This window comes from Phalacrocorax carbo, chromosome 16 (genome assembly GCF_963921805.1).
Source record: "Phalacrocorax carbo chromosome 16, bPhaCar2.1, whole genome shotgun sequence".
Lineage (NCBI taxonomy): Eukaryota > Metazoa > Chordata > Aves > Suliformes > Phalacrocoracidae > Phalacrocorax > Phalacrocorax carbo.
In genome coordinates this window covers 1,817,754-1,834,224 of record NC_087528.1, presented here as the reverse complement: position 1 = coordinate 1,834,224, position 16,471 = coordinate 1,817,754, and the positions used below count along the sequence as shown (strand labels likewise).

The following is a 16,471-nucleotide window of genomic DNA, read 5'->3' as shown; positions in this document are numbered from 1 at the left end:
GTTAAGCGGGTGAGGAGGCCTGGGGAGTTTGCTCAACAGCGCTGCAAATTCACCATGGCAAGTGCAATGCTGTTATTGTAGAACTTATCTCTTTTGAAGGTCATCCCTCATAGCATAGGGTGAATGCGGTGTTCTGATCGGGTCTGCTAGGAGGTTTATATCTGAGGAAAGTGCAGGGTGAGGGTCTCGGTTGCTGAATCTCAAACTCTTTTCCATTTTCTAGGTGGTGCCTGGAAATGGCTTTGTCACGTCCTGTGACAGCCCTGGATAATGAGAGATTCACTGTACAGTCAGTGATGCTGAAATATGCTGTCCCTATTGTACTGGTAGGTCTCATTTCAAGCCTTTGTTGTTGAATATAACCATGTTTTGTCAATAAAAGTGAAGAATTCACAGCCATCAACAGGAAATTGTGGCCAGTCCCTAACTCATGCAGCGGTCTCTGTGTGTACTTTGGGTAGCTGAGAGAAGCAAAGGTGCTGAGCCATCTAGCAGTGAGAGTGGAGGGAGGAACTGCAGCAGCAGACCAAGTATATCTTCTGGACTTTCCCAGGGCTGAGAATGTTACAAGGCAGTGAGAACTTCCCTACAAGTCCTAGTAGTTAGCTCACAGTGTCATCTCTGTTTGAACTGCAGGCTGGCTTCCTGATCACCAATGCTGTGCGCTTCATTTTCAAAGCTCCTGGAATTGCTTCTTGGCAGTACACTCTTCTTCAGCTACAGGTAAAGGAGAGCTTTGAGCTCCACTAGAGCTCCTCCCCAGAGCACCCCTGAGACTGGTTCCCTCCCTCAGCAACTTGCGTCATCCTGTGACAGCATCCTGTGCACGCCCTTGTGCATGCTGGATCCAGGAGCTCTTAGTGGAGCAGGACATCAGCTCTACCCTGGCCATTCCTCCTAGACTGCCCTCTAGGAGAGCTGTTTGCTCTCTCTCACTTGCCATGAATGCGTATATGTGTGTGTGTGTGTATATATATGGTATCCTTTGCCTTTAAACTTGTAAGAGTTTATGCCAAATCCAGCAGGAAAACCAGCTGCAAGTTGGTGTGATTTACACATTACACACCCCTAGGGGCATGTGTGTCCCCTCCTGTGCTTCTCCCAGTGTTGCAGTGCTTCCAGTGCATACGCAGTCTCCTTCCTTCCTGCCATTGCTTTTTACCCATCCTCTCACTGTGGTGGAAAAGATGTCATGTGAGAGGTCTGACTTCTTGTTGTCTCTGTGCTTGCTGATGATTACAGTTTTGTTTTCAGGTGAATGGTGTCCTACCCATCCTTCCGCTGCTCTTTCCTGTCCTGTGGATTCTTGCTACAGCCTTTGGAGAAGCCAGAGTCTTGGCCCAGATGAGCAAGGCCTCATCCACCTCACTGGTAGGTACCTCTCCACATCAAACCATTGCAGAGAGAAGGGCAGGAGATGAGAAGGGCTCTGTGAAGTGAGCACAGTGAATGCAGCGGATGTGTCCACGTCATTGTGAAAGCTTGTTGAGTCTTTGGTTGTCCCAGCTATGCCCTCTCCCTGGAGCACAGTGTGACTTCTTCTTGAACAGGCGTTTTAATTTTTTTCAACCTGTCTACAGATATCCAAGATTTTAGGAAGCTTCAGTGATTCCATAAATCTCTTCACGGCATGTGCTTTCTATCAGCTAAATATAATCTGTCAGAGGGTTTAACAGGCAGGTAAATGCCCTGCGGTGGCTATGACTAGGGAACGTTCAGCCACTGAGAAGGAACGGGATACATGAGGTGCTCTGCAATCCCCTGGGTGGGCTGAACAGCCCTTTTCTGAGGCTCTGGGGCTTCGCTTGCAGGCATGGCCTTTGCAGTGAATCAGGGAGTAAGAGGAGTTTCTGGTGGTTGTGCTGGTTTGGGGAGTGGAGCTTGGTAGTCTGACAGGTGTGTGATCCTGAACTGGATGCGTTGATGGGCGTCTCTTGTTCTCTCCTGGTGGCAGTGTTGGAGAGATGCACTGTGCTATGTTTGTCTTCTGTGCTGGCTTCTGTTATGCCTGTACTTGGACAGAGTTTCTCCCTCCTCCTTGTCCTTCCTTGGCCTCTGTGGCTCTGGGTCTGTTTTCTCTATTCTTTTCCCTGTAGGTTATACCTGACAGAGCTGTCTGCGTCCCAGGAGGGAGGACACGTGTTACCTCCCTCAGTGGTGTTTGCACCTTTACCATCTCTTTTCGGTGTTTTCTCCACTTTGCCTTTCCCACCCATTCTCAGCATCACTTAGTTTCTGTTTTTGGAACCTTCCTCCTTCCCTCCACACCTTGCTGTTTGGCTGGGAAAAGCCGGAACTCCTTAGCTTCCCTGCTTCATTATTCTCGAGGTATCCATTTGTCCTGTCACTCATACTTGCACCTTCCTTGTGTTCTTTCCTGTTTTCTCCTTTTTCTTGTCCAGGCAACTCACTCTGTCCAGCCAGCTCTTTCTGTGACATCTCAGACAAGATCCTCCATCCTTGCTGCTGCAGAACAACTGTTGTGATGTGCATTGGTCACTCTCCCCCTTGACTAGGGCAGTATTCTCTTGGCCTCTCTCTTTCACTCCTTCCTTCTCTCTACTCTGTTCAAAAGGTAGTAGGCAAGACCCTCTTCCTCTCCCTCACCTGGCCCATGTGACGCTCTTCTCCACCTTCCGCTCCCTCCCACTGTGTTCAAGCTGTTTGATTCCCAGTTTTTCGAGGCCATAGGTGACCCTTGGGTCTGGTTAGTCAGACATCCTGGAGGACATAAACCAGTGCCCCCCGAAACAAGCCCCTGCCTCAAGTTGCATTACTACAGTTGGACTACAGCAGCATTCCTTTTATAAAGAAATATGATGTTGGTTTGAAAATATTTGTACTGCCTTTGATAGGTTGTTTCAGTAATTATTTACCTTCACTGCTAAAAATGGGCAGTCTATATTGGTGGGAATTTTTGTAGTATCTGATTTCCAGCCCTTGGAACATTTACACCTTTTGTCTCCTAGATTTAAGAGCACGTCAATCAAATTTCGGGTCTGTTGTAGCTACTCATGTTCCCTTTTACCGTCTCTTTTGTTAAGTAAACAGTTTAAGCACCTTGAGTCACTATAAGCATATTTTCCCACCCTCTAATCTTCCTCTTGGCTTTCCTCTTAGCCTTCTCCTGTGCTTCAGGATCACTGTAGAATTATGAATCTCCAAACGCCACAGAATATTCCAGTAACAGTTGTGCTTGTGCTAAATTTCAGAAAAATTGGGACTTTCTACTCTATGTTCCCTTGTTAGTGCAAGAAAGGGTCACATTAGATCTTTTAGCCACTGCTTTAAACGGCCAGGCTTTGTTCAACTGGTAATCTACAGTTACTGCTCTCTAAGACACAGAGTCCTCATCCTGTAGGTCCAGCCTTCAGTTTTGTTCCTAGGATTGCAGCCTGACTTTTGTGCCTGTTGGTATGCATGGTTTTGCTTATTTACCAAGCAGCCCTTACTGCTCTGTAACAGTGGTCTGTTCTCTTTATTACTGCACCCTGCCCCAAGCGTTGAACAGTTTACAGACCCTATCAGTTACGTGTGGTTTTTTTTGTTTTCTTTCAGGCTATTAACAAAATACCCAGAATTTGTCCCTGCTTGAACTAGTAACACATCCTATTGCAAGGAATTCCTCAGTTTCTGTTCCATTTGGAGAGAGTCTATTTCTAATATATTTAATGTGGGCCCTACTTCTCCGGTATTACTCTAGTTTCTGTTAGAAAACCAGTAAAGCATTTTGTATCAAGCCAAAGTACCAGTGGTCTACATCAAAAGCGTTACTTTTATCAGTCAAATTTGTAATTTTGTCAAAAAAGATATCACAATAGTTTGGTGAGATTTATTACTCATATACTTGTGGTGTTTGGCGCTGGTTGTATTATTCCACTTCTCTTTTAATTGAGTCTCATATTAGCTGCTCTGTTATTCTGTCTGAAATCAAAGTCTGTCTGGGGTCCTGTGGTAACTTGGTTTGTTCTCCTTACCCTTTTTAGGCATTGGCACCACGTTAGCTTTCTTCCATTGCACCGGGACTTAATCCATGCTTCAAGCCTTGTGCAAAATCAGCAGTAACAGTCAGAAAGTTGTCCAGACCTGCTAATTTAAACATATTTACTTTCAGTAGCTGGTGGTAGAATGGAAAATATTTCATAGTTATCATATGGAATGATTATATCACTGAATAAGGAATAGCAATATTTATTTAACACGTCTGCCTTGCCTGCAATATCGTTTGCAATTTCACTGTCTTCAACAAGCAGTGGACTGGCTTTAATTACCTCCAGTATGCTTTTTCTTATTTTCATGTTCATTTTCACATCTATTTTCACTTCCACCCCGAACTCTACTTTTTTATTTTTACTATGGGATTGTTGCTTTTTAAAATATTAAGAAAATATTGTTAAACAGTTCCTAATTATCCTTCATAGTTCACAGTTTAAATTAGTTCTGACAAATTTGTCTTGGCATTTTTCAGCTTTGTTAAAGGGATCCTTTTTAAAGGGCCAGGTACGGGCATTATTATTTGGGGTGTCATTTATTTACATACAGATGTATTTGCCATATTCACTTATCAATATACTTAATTTTAAACTGTTTTTCAAATTTATATGTACTGCGGAATTCCTTTGTGCTGGAGACACAAATTTTGAGTTGGTAGATTTCTCGCCGTAATTCCCAGAGCCCCATGGCAGCGCCCTGCTATAACTTCTTTTCGTTTCCTATCCACGGCCCATTCCTGGCACCTCATTCCTCTGCGCCCATTGCATTCCAGGCACCTGCTTCCAGGCACCACGCTCCTAGCTCCCTTCTTTTAACTGACCCATGTAACTTAAAAACAGATCTGTCACTTCTGGCTCGTTCTCTCTAAAAATAACCATCCAGAAAGAGCCTCCTCTGGGTCTAATTGCTGTTATTTCCTCTGTAGACATTTAGGTAACGACCGTGTGTTCTTCTGTGACGTACAGCACCGAGCACTTTGTGCTTCACAAGTAGATAAAGACATAGTCCATTAAAGACTTAATTGCTGTGATGAATTATTGGTCTACCTTGGAAGAGCGATTCCACAGAGCAGGACTCCTGCTTTTTTCTCTCTGAAGACACTGTATTTAGGGACGGATGTTCCTCATGACACATTTCTGAGCACAATTATAGTAACTGGTCTCTTCTCTTGCTGCAGCTTGCTAAGTTTTCAGAGGACACTCTCAGCAGCTACACAGAGATGGTATCTTCTCAGGTACTATTATTATAAATTGTTTTCTTCCCTCCTCACTGCAGAACTTCATGATATCCTTTCCCTTCCTCTCTGATCTCCTGCTTGTTCCTAGACCCTTTTTACTTGTGTCAGCTGTCCATTGCCACTCGTTTGCTGCTTTAATTTGCTGTGCATGCAGGTTGCATGTCTTTCCCCTACACCTTCCCATGTAAACGCTGCTCCGCTGACCAGAGATTGAGGTGACTTTAATACTGAGTCCAGTTGTGCTTTTCTGAATATTGCAAATGGTTTGAAATCAACTTTTCCTGTCCTGAAGAAAATACCTCTTTCAAGTCCCCCTGTTCCAGGAGTGAAATAACCTTTTATGGTGTGTGTCAGAAAAAAGGGACGTATTTTGCTTGCACCAGAAAAACCTCCTTCTTCAAGCCAAAACTAAAGAGCAGAGGGGATGGCAGTCGGCACCAAGACCAAATGTGAAGAGGGGAGCGTGGGGTGTTCAGGCTAAAAGTCTGATCCTCTTTCATAGTCTCCTTAACAAGCTTAAGCACATTACTAGTGCTTCCAAAGCTGGGCCAAATAAACATTCAGAAGACCTTTTTCTGGGGGAGGAGCTGCATCTGGCCGCTCTATAAATTGCATCATCCAGATTAAACAGGTGGGAAGGACACTTTTCTGTCTAATCTGGCATTAAGATTCCCCTTCCTATAAGGAGGCAGATGGACTCCAGGAATGATTAAAAATCCCAAGATATTTTAAGAATCAGTTCATATCTCCTTGCTCCCAGCCACGCAGAGGAGTGCACGTGGATGCGCATGTGTGTGCACACACACAAACACAGGCTTCCTTTGCTGGCTATTTTGTCCTCTTCCTATGCCAGTTCATCATTTAGCTGAGATGTTTTTCAGGTGTTAAATGGGAGCGATTTGAGCTGACCTTCCTCGTTGAAGAGATCTGCTCCTTTCCTTTTGTACCTATGTAACATTTTTGCTTGTGAGAAACTGGTTTAAATAAGAGCTTTTTCTTCTTCCTGGTGATGGCTCATGATTGTTCTGCATTTGAGCTGTACTAACCCTTAGTACCTAAGGAACTTGATCCGAGGAGCTCTGGGGGAAGTGCTCTGCAGTGACAGCATTCCAGAACAACAGCTAGAAAGCAGTAAAATAACACTGTAATGCAAACCTGGTTTTGCTGCCTTTAGGAGCGCACAGAGAAAAACACGCAGCTCTGGTGCCTAAATTGATTGCTGCCGCCCAGACTCCCCCTGAAACGTTTTTGCGTGGAAGATGGAGGGTGCCAACTTGACATTTTAATTCTGCGAAATATCCCCTTCTTTCAGTTTATTACCCTGTTGATTGCAATTCATTTGTAATGATGGAGGAGTCAGGGCACTTTGGCTTTATTTCCAGCATTGTTACTGCCTCAGTAAGTGACCGTGGGCAAGTCACCTCACCACAGTGATTCCATTTACCCAATTTGCAGCATGGTGATCGTAAGCTTAAGGCCTCAAACTCTGTAATCCAAGGGGGTGAGAGTTACTTTAGGAAGAAATACTAAGAGGTAACAACTGATTCACCCCAAATGAAATCACTTCAGAATTCCTTCCTGTGTTTTTGGATAGACAAAGGTAATTTTAGTGAATTCTGAATTCAACAATCAGGCTGTCTGTTAGCATCCTCTGGAAGGGGGAAGAAATGCCTTTCCCTTGAGAACATCAACACCGTATCAGTTAACAGGTTCCCACGGAGACCAATGTTTATCTTACAGTGTATCACTGTGTTGAACCTGAAAGCAGGTAACGTCGTACTCTCTTTCTTCCTTCTCTCCCCTCATCCTTCACTGAATGAGTCTTTAATCAGTCGATGTCCTCTGCTTCCCTTGGCAGGAAATGATACGCTGTATATGGAGCCACTTCCTCTGTGTTTTAAAAGGCAAATCCCCAACTCTGAGCTTCACTTCCAGCTTGCTGCATAGTCTGGGATCTGTCACTGTGAGTATTGCTGGATTGTCAGAATGAGGGAGCCATACGTGGATGCTTCATTTGCATCGTTCATGTCGTCCTTCCCTCAGCATAGACTGTTAGCAATCAGTTCACTGTGCTGGAATTAGAAACCCTTCAGGCACCTGTCTTTGTAGAAGAGTTTATAACTGTCTTGTCTTGTCCAAGCAGCACATTTACAGGCTAAAACAGTGGTTGGAAGTACTCTGTGGCCCCTAATAGGGTGTCTGCATTTTCCAGCTCTGCTTCTGGTCCCATAACCCTCTTGACTCCTGCTCAAGAACCAGCTGGTTCGGGCCATGATAAGGTTCAGTGGTTGCTTCCTTCCCATGGTCTTCATGCCTAGTTTTGCAATATCCTGAGAGAAAATTGGTGGCAAACAACCCATCAATCCTGCTAGAGCAAGGAATTCTCGGATTTCTTGGAAGGTTATTAGGTGCAGTTTCTCAGGACAGAAGGTTGGCAAAGGAGAGACTTGTCTATCCTCCGATGTGTTTATTAAACTCGCGATATTTACAACTATGCCTGAACACTGAGACATGTTTTCACTAAGACTTTGCTTTCTTGGGGGTGTTGTGGGATGTTCTAGGTGCTCTGCTGTGTAGACAAGCAGGGGATTCTTTCCTGGCCAAACCCCAGCCCAGAGACTGTTCTGTTCTTCAGTGGGAAGGTGGAACCTCCTCACGATAGCCATGAAGATCTGACTGATGAGCTCTCGACTCGGTCCTTCTGCCATCCTGAGATGGAAGAAGAGGTGAGGGATATGTAATCCGTAATGTAGTATGTTGGCTCTAACCATAGTTTGACTGGTGCCCACAATGTAGTATTATAGAGGGGGCCCCTTGCTGTGCTTGAGGGCTCCTGCCTCTGCCATAATTCTTTGCTTAAAAAATAAAGAGGCAGTGAGGATGAGATCGTCTTCTACAGGAGTCCTAAAGCAGCATGTGAATCAGTAGTGGCTCATGTTCAACCACTGAATCACCACTGTTCATTTTTTTTGTCTCTTGCAGCCCCATGAAAGGGATGCTTTGCTCTCTGCCCCCCTGGCAGACACAGTCCACATGACCAATGAGCAAGAGAGGAACAACTGGTCTAGTGATCCTCCGAAGGCTCCCGATGCCCATGCCCACCGAAAGCCAAACAGCAGAAGCAAGCATCCCTCTGGGTCCAATGTGAGTTTTAGCAAGGACACAGAGGGTGGAGAGGAGGAGCATACTCAGGTAAGACATACTGAAGGGGCTATAAGACAGACTTAAACGCATAGCATCTTCCCTTTTGGTAATTTAATTAGAAATTCCCTGTGGGATCCTAGGCAAGCTTTATTCATTGTAACAAATCAGAATTTTCCTGTCTGTTGGACCAGGTTGTTGGTGACAGTGAGGTGTTGGCTTGTGAGGCTGAAGACTTTGTGTGTGATTACCACCTTGAGATGCTTAGTCTGTCCCAAGACCAGCAGAACCCCTCCTGCATCCAGTTTGATGACTCCAACTGGCAGATGCACTTGAATTCCCTCAAGCCTCTGGGCCTGAATGTGCTGCTCAATCTCTGCAATGCCAGCGTGACAGAGCGTCTGTGCCGCTTCTCTGACCACCTCTGCAACATTGCCCTCCAGGAAACTCACAATGCCGTGCTGCCTGTCCATGTGCCCTGGGGCCTCTGCGAGCTCGCCAGGCTAATAGGTAAGGAGAAATCGGATGAGCGGACACAGAGAGCTGCCAATAGACACTTAGTCCTTAGAGAGCACAATCAAGATACTTCCCCCATCCTGGTTGCTGAGAAGGTGGAATTACAGAGCTGACTGTTGTTGTTCGGTTGCCAAAATAGTCTATTAAAGAGGTTGCTTTTGGCAAGTTCTGACAGTGTAGACACTATCGAAGGAGCAAATGTCATCAAGGATATTTCCAGCCAGCCCTGGCTAGGCTTAGTATTCTTCTGCCTCAAGTCTGCCAATCTCATCAGGAGACAAAGAATAGCTGCTAATGGACAGATAGCTGCCCCGTCTGAACAGCAATGCTTTATCAGGAGTTTGGGGATAAATGACTGAGGTACCTCAGCATGTTTTATAGATGGGAAAACAGAGGCATAGGGGAGGTAAGAGGTTAGAGGCAACACTAGGATTACAATCTGGAAGCTCTTGAACTAATTTCTGTGCCTGTCCTTCAGTGTCACAGTTCCTCTCTTCAATGAACCAGAAGCATGAAAGCTGTAATTACTGATAACATCTAGTCCTTCTGAATGTTTTTCATCATAGATCTTGAGCCATCTTGGTGTAGATGCACAGTGAGCACGGCTCACCGACCTATTGCTGAGGAGATGTCAGAATGAGCGCAGGCAAAGTGGGTGGCACAAAGCAGGAGAGAGGACCTTTTCCTTTGAATAGAGCCTAATTTTTCTCCTTATGTTCATATTTCAGGTTTCACACCAGGTGCTAAAGATCTTTTCAAGCAGGAGAACTATTTGGCCTTGTACCGCTTGCCAAGTGATGAGATGGTTAAGGAAACAATCCTGGGGAAGCTGTCATCCATCACCAAGAGACGACCACCCCTGAGCCACATGATTAACCTGTTCGTGAAGGACACCACCACCAGTAAGGCTCCCCCTTTCTCTGGGCATCCACTTGATACCGGAGGATCTTTTCCACAGAGAGCCTAGAACATTGTCAGACTGGAATAGTCTGGAGTCCCCGTGGGTGACAGCCTTGCTCTGCCTACGGCCAGTACAGATACGCTCAGCAAAGCTTAGTGATCAGTGCTATGGCATACTGAGGCGGGGAATTCTTCCCAGCTCTGGCTCACTCCAGCGTCATAAATAATTTTTAAAAATTATCTTAGATAGCACAACCTGATTTCTGGGACCAAATAGCAGTGCAGAGCAAGGTAGAGGTTTTATTGGGCTTTGAATAGGCTTCATTATGGTAATGAAATTGATACTGCACAGGGTTAAATATTACTCAGGGTTTTAGCTAGTGATGCTCATCCTTCTGATAACCCAAATTATACATCATTATCTGAGCGATTTGTCTAGTATATTATAATGCATACTCTATTTCTGTGTTGCATACTAATAAGAAATCACGGAAATCCCACGCAAACTCATGGTGACCGTGAAGACCTCACCTGAAGCCATGCTGACTTCTCCACTCCTACTCTTTCCTATTCTAATAGGAATGGGCTAGGATGGAAGGGATGTGCAGCTGGGCACCGTGAGGTCTTAAAGAACCTCGGCAAGATTTAACAGCTTGCCTGCCAGAGCTGTTAGTCTCTTCCTAATACTTTAAACTGACTGAACTTGGCTCTCTGGAGCTGACATATGTTCAGTATTGAATCTGAAATATGATTATTATGCTGCCCAGAGATTTACCAGGTAAACTGTCTTCTCTTGCCCAATTCTTAAATTTGTATCTTAATATGGCGAGGAGCTTTTCCATTTGCCCTGATTGCTGCTATCTTGCTTTTGTGTGCAAGAATGTTTCTGATGCTGAGATTCTTAGTGTAGGGAAAAACCTTCAGTGTTGCCTCATTTCAACTCCTTATCCTCATTTTTAAACGGTTTAGTTTAGAGGCTGGAGCTCAGACAAATAAGTGTGTGATCTGGATTATGCTGTCTAGAGTAAATTCTAAGAGGAATTTTTGCCAGCGGGGTTAGTTAACCATTGGCACACCTCTTACGTGATAGTCTTGTCCCTTGAAACTGTCTAAAATGTGCCCAACCAGAAATAATGGATTATGCAGATAGTTCTGGGTGAAATCAAATGGCTCTGTTTATGCAGAAGAGTCAGACCAGATGATGATAACTAACCTCTCGTGATACATTAGTTGTGAATGAATCTTTGAATGCACCCACTCCCGTGATGTGCTGAAGTCAAAGGGAGGCACATAAGAAATTCTACAGCTGTGGCAGAAGTAGGAGGCAGCTTATCTGCAGGTTCCCTTGCTAGGCCACTGAAATACGTGTCTTGCCATCTGGCAGTGTTCATCCCAAATCCGTAGTAACCACATGGAAACGAGGGGCTCACTGGCATCTTCAGAGGAGTAAAATGGCTTGATACCACCTCTGTTTTCCCTTGCTGTAGCTGCACTCTTTGATTCCTTTTGCTCTGTCTCACTGCTCAGCTCTAGCAGTGTGGGTCTGCCTAATGAGTCCCAGCAGTCATGAATGGCTAGTCATATCCCCTGGCCTGTTCATTAGTTTTCTCCCTTGTGCCAGAGAAATCCTGGCCTTCAAGTTCGTGATATAGGAAGGGAAGAGGCCGAGCTCACTGTACTGGTAGTGACAGCTGAATGAACTCCTTCCAGTTTATAGCGTGTGCTGTCACTGTCATTTACCCCTTAGAAGGGTTGTCATGTGGGATGCTGATGGTACTGAATAGGAAATGGATTGCAGCTGCTGTCAGGCATGAGCATAGGTATGTGTGTGCCTATGGTCATCTGCAAGCTCAAGCTCTTGCTCTGTGTCCAGGGCATAGGTTTTGCATGAATCAATAAACATATCTTGTTCCCTCTTTCCCAGCAAGGACTATCTGACCGTAGGAGCAAGGTGGGAAGGATTAGGTGTTTATACAATAAAATTAACCAGAGCTCTGCACAAGTACTCCTTTGTGTCCCTGAAACAAGCTCCTTCTTTCACACACAGCTCCCATTCGTCTTGGAGGTTTGTTATGCTGATAAATTTGGCATGTGATGACTATTTATAGCAGAAAGCAGAGAGCTGCTATGTTTTGGAAAATCCTCCGGTGTTCCTGAAGGTCCCTGCCTGGTTTGTACAAGTGGATATTCTTGGCTCTTGATTTCACCAGCTAGCGCGAGCATTTGCAGTCAGCAACAATGCCTGTAAGAAGCCTTTGGGCTCATTTTTCTTGGCAGTGATGTTTTTTTCATTAGATCAGCTTTGAAGCTGTTGGGGGCAAAGTCACAGAGCAGCTGGAGGAGGGAACCTAGACAGTGAAGTCTACGTGCGTGCAATGTTAATGAATCCGTGCAAATGAAAGGGAGCAGGAAGTGCGGAGGGGGAGGCAGCCCCGCGTCCTTTCACTTGTGTCCTGTGCCTGGGACCTGCATCAGACAAGTGACATCACACACCTTTGGGAAACGCTTTTTAACACCCCTGTGTACCAGAGGGGAAAAAAGATTTTAAGTCTGTATTAAAGAGTAAAGTAGTGGGTGGGTGGGGGGACAGGACAAGCTGTGGCATCCACTGATTTTCAGTCCTTCCCTGATCACAACATGAGTTACTTTTTTAGAGTCTGTTACGTTGAACTTTTGACCCATCCTGATTTAACACGTTTTCAGGACCCTTTGTGAAACAGGCTGCTGTCTAATGGGTCACACTGTTAAATTACCTTCTGCTACTTGAATGGAAGGTATTCAAGAATAGCTCTTACCCTTTAGATCCACTCCCGGCTTGAAATTGAACGCATTTTCCAATGCAGGCAGGCTTTGATCCCCGTAGGCTCATCACTGGCGCTTGTATTCTCATCAGAAGAGGCAGACAGGAATATCTTTTCTTCTGCTCTGTTGGATACAGGAGCAAGATATTATGCCACCTTCTGTAGGAGCTGGATTGTTACACAGCGTAAGGGGAGAATAGGAACTGACTACGTGGCTCACATTTTATCACAGCCTTGTTTGAACTCCTTAGAAGGATATGTTAGGCAAATGGCAGCTGAATACATATCATCCAGTCCTGAATAATTTCCCGATGGCGACTGAATACTTTCAACAGAGGAAAGGGGATATCTGGAGTGCATCAAGGCAGTTTGCAGGAACACACTCTTTTAACAAATAAGGGAGTAGCTGGTACGAGAGCCCTTTCCTGGGAGCCTGTATGCGTGGTGCTGACTCATTGTTCTCCTACACTTCAGGCACTGAGCAGATGTTTTCTCATGGGACAGCTGACATCATCCTCGAGGCCTGCACAGACTTCTGGGACGGTACCGATATCTACCCCCTCTCTGGCTCTGACAGGTGGGCAGCTTTGTCATTTGATGCACTCAGGAGCTGCAGATAAATTGCAGGGGGAACCTGGTCATTCTTTGTTAAAATTCCCTTTACTGATGCTTGTTAAGCTATTTAATAGAAGTTTAAAGAAGGTTAGGAACATGAGCCCTCTGTGCTTATAATTAATTGTAATTATGGCAGTATAAGAGATTGGATAGCAACGAGCAATATGTTGGACTGTAAGACTAAGCCACTTCTTACTGTGTCTGTTAATATATGAACCTCTTATAAGCAGACTCTGTACTATGTAGTAGGACCATGAATTAAAATTGGGTCATATGCTGGTGGCAGAGAATTTTTTTTGTTGTTCAAGACAAATCCCTTATCTTACATGAAATGCGAAGTGATCAATTCTACCTGCTTCAGCTTCAAACCAGTCCACCACAATGCATCACACCCTTTGAGTCCTGCTGCAATATCTGACAGTCCGTTGCATTTTCATCTAGAGGCTAAATTTCTGTTCCTGCTAGCAGAGCAGACCAGTAACTTTTAGTTTCACTGAATAGCAGCACACTGTTCATCTAAGTCTGCTTATCCTCAGGTGTAAGAAAACTCCCACTGGTCCTTTTTGGAATATTTATCATCTTATAAGCCAATGAAAAATCCCATGTATAGTCTTATTTGTCACCTTTGTGAGTTCAACACAGAGAAGGAACTTCATGCTATTGCAGTGACTGCATATTGACTAAACAGAGACTTGCCATACAGCTCCTGGGACCCAAACTCTGAAAGGGGGTAGGAGAAAAGTCTGTTACTGTAACTGTCTCTGCTGTAGATACTGTTGTCAGAGCTGTCAGTTCCTTCCTTGGTGTTAATCTCCCTACAGATAAATTCTCTCTGATGAATTAAGCTTCTGTCATGCAGCGAACTTCCGTGGAGTCATCTGGCAGCCATACAGAGCATATTATTTTAATAAGTGTATTCAGAGAGTACTGTGCTCATACTTATTGATCTGCCTGATGAGCAAACGAAACATTTACCACTGCCCCTGTTGGAATACGTGGGGTTTGTTGCCCTGTAGTGCCTGCAGCTCAGAGAATGCAGAAACAGTAAGGAGAAGCTTTTTCAGAGTCTCTGACCACTCCTCATGGAATACATTTTTTTCAAATACCCAGCTGGTGATTTCTGCATTGAACTACAGTGTACGTTGTCAGAAATGCAGTGCGTTCCTGCTAACTTCATCTGGTTTTGGTCTCTTCCACACAGGAAGAAGGTCTTAGACTTCTACCAGCGAGCCTGCCTCTCAGGATACTGTTCTGCCTTTGCCTACAAGCCAATGCATTGTGCCTTGTCCTCCCAGCTCAATGGCAAGTGCATAGAACTGGTGCAGGTCCCTGGGCAGAGTGCTATCTTCACGTGCTGTGACCTCCCAGGGACGACCCCCATCAAACAGAGCAGTCGGAGGAATAGCTGGAGCTCAGATGGTATGTATCGTCTGTGCTGGCTATAACAGGGTCTGCTGCTGGGCCAGGTGCTTTTTTTCTTGATCAGTCTAGAGCTGTAAGAACATTGTTATTCAGAGGAGCAGATGGAAATTGAGAACTAAGCGTGTCTGAAGTAGATGCATTTCCAGAGGAAGTAATGATGTAGCAGCTGGTAGGTATGTTTCTAGTTAAGTTATTGAAGCTTGCGGAGAAATTCTTCTCCTTGTGGGAAGTCTGTTTCTTAAAGCAGGCAGCTGAGAGTCAAGACTTCTGGGTATTTCAATACTTGGTTTGCTATTTGTCTGATTTTATGGAAATCACATATGTTGGGTTTTTCAAAGGAATTAAATGGGTGGCGGTATGCAACTATTCTCCCTTGATGGATTTTGTTGCTGTGCTGAAGGACCCGATTCCCACTAGGTGAATTGTACATCTCCTCCAGAACAGCAACGGAAGCTGAGAAATAAGCACATACCATTACGTAGCCTCCAGGAGGCTCTTTTAGAACACCAGCCTTAATCTCTGCCTTGGTCTCCCATTCTGTAAAATGCAAATAATAGGGTTTCCAACAGCTGGGAGGCAGTTGTGACTGAGTGTTTTCAAATCACTTTCCAATCCTACCTGTGGCAACCTTTGTGTGAAGTATTTTATTATTTTGCTCCTCATGCTGCTGAGCTCCCATCCACCAGAGGCTGATCTGGCGATGGTGAAGGAACCCTGTCAAAGAGCCTTTGCAGGCTCTTTGGGAGTGTCTGCAATGTCACTGGAGGGAACGTGATCCGGTTCCTTTGCGTCAGCCCCTCATACTCTGATGCCACTCTGCCTCAGCCAGACTCACCATGTTGTTTAAGCACAGTATGATGTGTTTAAAATGCACATGTGAACATTATGCAGCAAACATCCTTTACCTTTCTGCCCCAGATCCTCGTGACTGATCCCTGTCTTCTGTTTTGTCTTTTTCCTTTCCACGCTCGCTGTTTCACGCTTGCATTCTTGGTCTCGTATGTGGGGATGTCCTGAAACCGCTTCTGTGATTGGGTATGCTGGGACAAATGGATGTCTCTTCATCCTTCCTCCTGTGTGCGTATATACCTGCCTGTTTCTGTGTATCTGCCTGCTGTGTCCTTGGGTGTTGGTGGCCTCTCTCGCATGTGTGCTATTGTCTGGTGCACACGTGGCCCCTTGTGTCTCAATGTGATTGCGTGTTGTTTGCATGCCTGAAGAAGGGATTGGGGAAGTGATGGAGAAGGAAGACTGTATCCAGGCTCTGAGTGGACAGATCTTCATGGGAATGGTCTCATCTCAGTATCAGGCCCGTCTTGACATTGTCCGCCTCATTGATGGATTGGTCAATGCCTGCATTCGCTTTGTCTACTTCTCTCTGGAAGATGAGCTCAAAAGCAAGGTAAGCAGTCTTTGCTGAACCCCCTGAACTTGCATGTCCCCTGGTTGTCTGACTGGACAGTTTAGCTCCAGTGCAATCTAAGGTTAATCTGATTCGGCTAGCTAATGGGTCCAGAAGGTAGCCACACTCCAATATGGCATTGGTCTGTAATGCTCTGGCCCAGACAGCTGCACTAAAACCTTTTGTCTGCTCATCTGCAGGTGTTTGCTGAGAAGATGGGTCTTGAGACTGGCTGGAATTGCCATATATCTTTAACGCCTAATGGTGATGTGCCTGGCTCAGAGATCCCTCCCTCTAGCCCCAGCCACGCTGGCTCTCTGCACGATGACCTACATCAGGGTGAGAGAACTACGCCTAAGCCACTTTGAATGCCACATGTTTCCTGGATGGTTCTTTTAAACCCATTCACAGGTTCCTGTGACCTCACCAGATACCTGATGCTTC

At 45.2% G+C, this 16,471-nt stretch overlaps 1 protein-coding gene across 5 annotated transcripts in view; it reads left to right on the top strand.

Moving 5' to 3' along the window:
* The window catches only part of TMEM94 (transmembrane protein 94), a 53,273-nt gene that overhangs the window by 25,003 nt on the left and 11,799 nt on the right, over positions 1-16,471 (top strand). For 3 of the 5 annotated variants that reach the window (XM_064467481.1, XM_064467479.1, XM_064467483.1), the window contains 13 exons: positions 224-326; positions 637-723; positions 1,255-1,371; positions 5,171-5,227; positions 7,089-7,193; positions 7,792-7,956; positions 8,213-8,422; positions 8,566-8,881; positions 9,616-9,789; positions 13,063-13,165; positions 14,405-14,622; positions 15,846-16,027; positions 16,228-16,366. In XM_064467481.1, the coding sequence (XP_064323551.1) occupies positions 224-326; positions 637-723; positions 1,255-1,371; positions 5,171-5,227; positions 7,089-7,193; positions 7,792-7,956; positions 8,213-8,422; positions 8,566-8,881; positions 9,616-9,789; positions 13,063-13,165; positions 14,405-14,622; positions 15,846-16,027; positions 16,228-16,366 (1,976 nt within the window). The remainder of the gene's footprint in view (positions 1-223; positions 327-636; positions 724-1,254; positions 1,372-5,170; positions 5,228-7,088; positions 7,194-7,791; positions 7,957-8,212; positions 8,423-8,565; positions 8,882-9,615; positions 9,790-13,062; positions 13,166-14,404; positions 14,623-15,845; positions 16,028-16,227; positions 16,367-16,471) is intronic. The other 2 variants (XM_064467480.1, XM_064467482.1) reach the window with 2 other exon arrangements.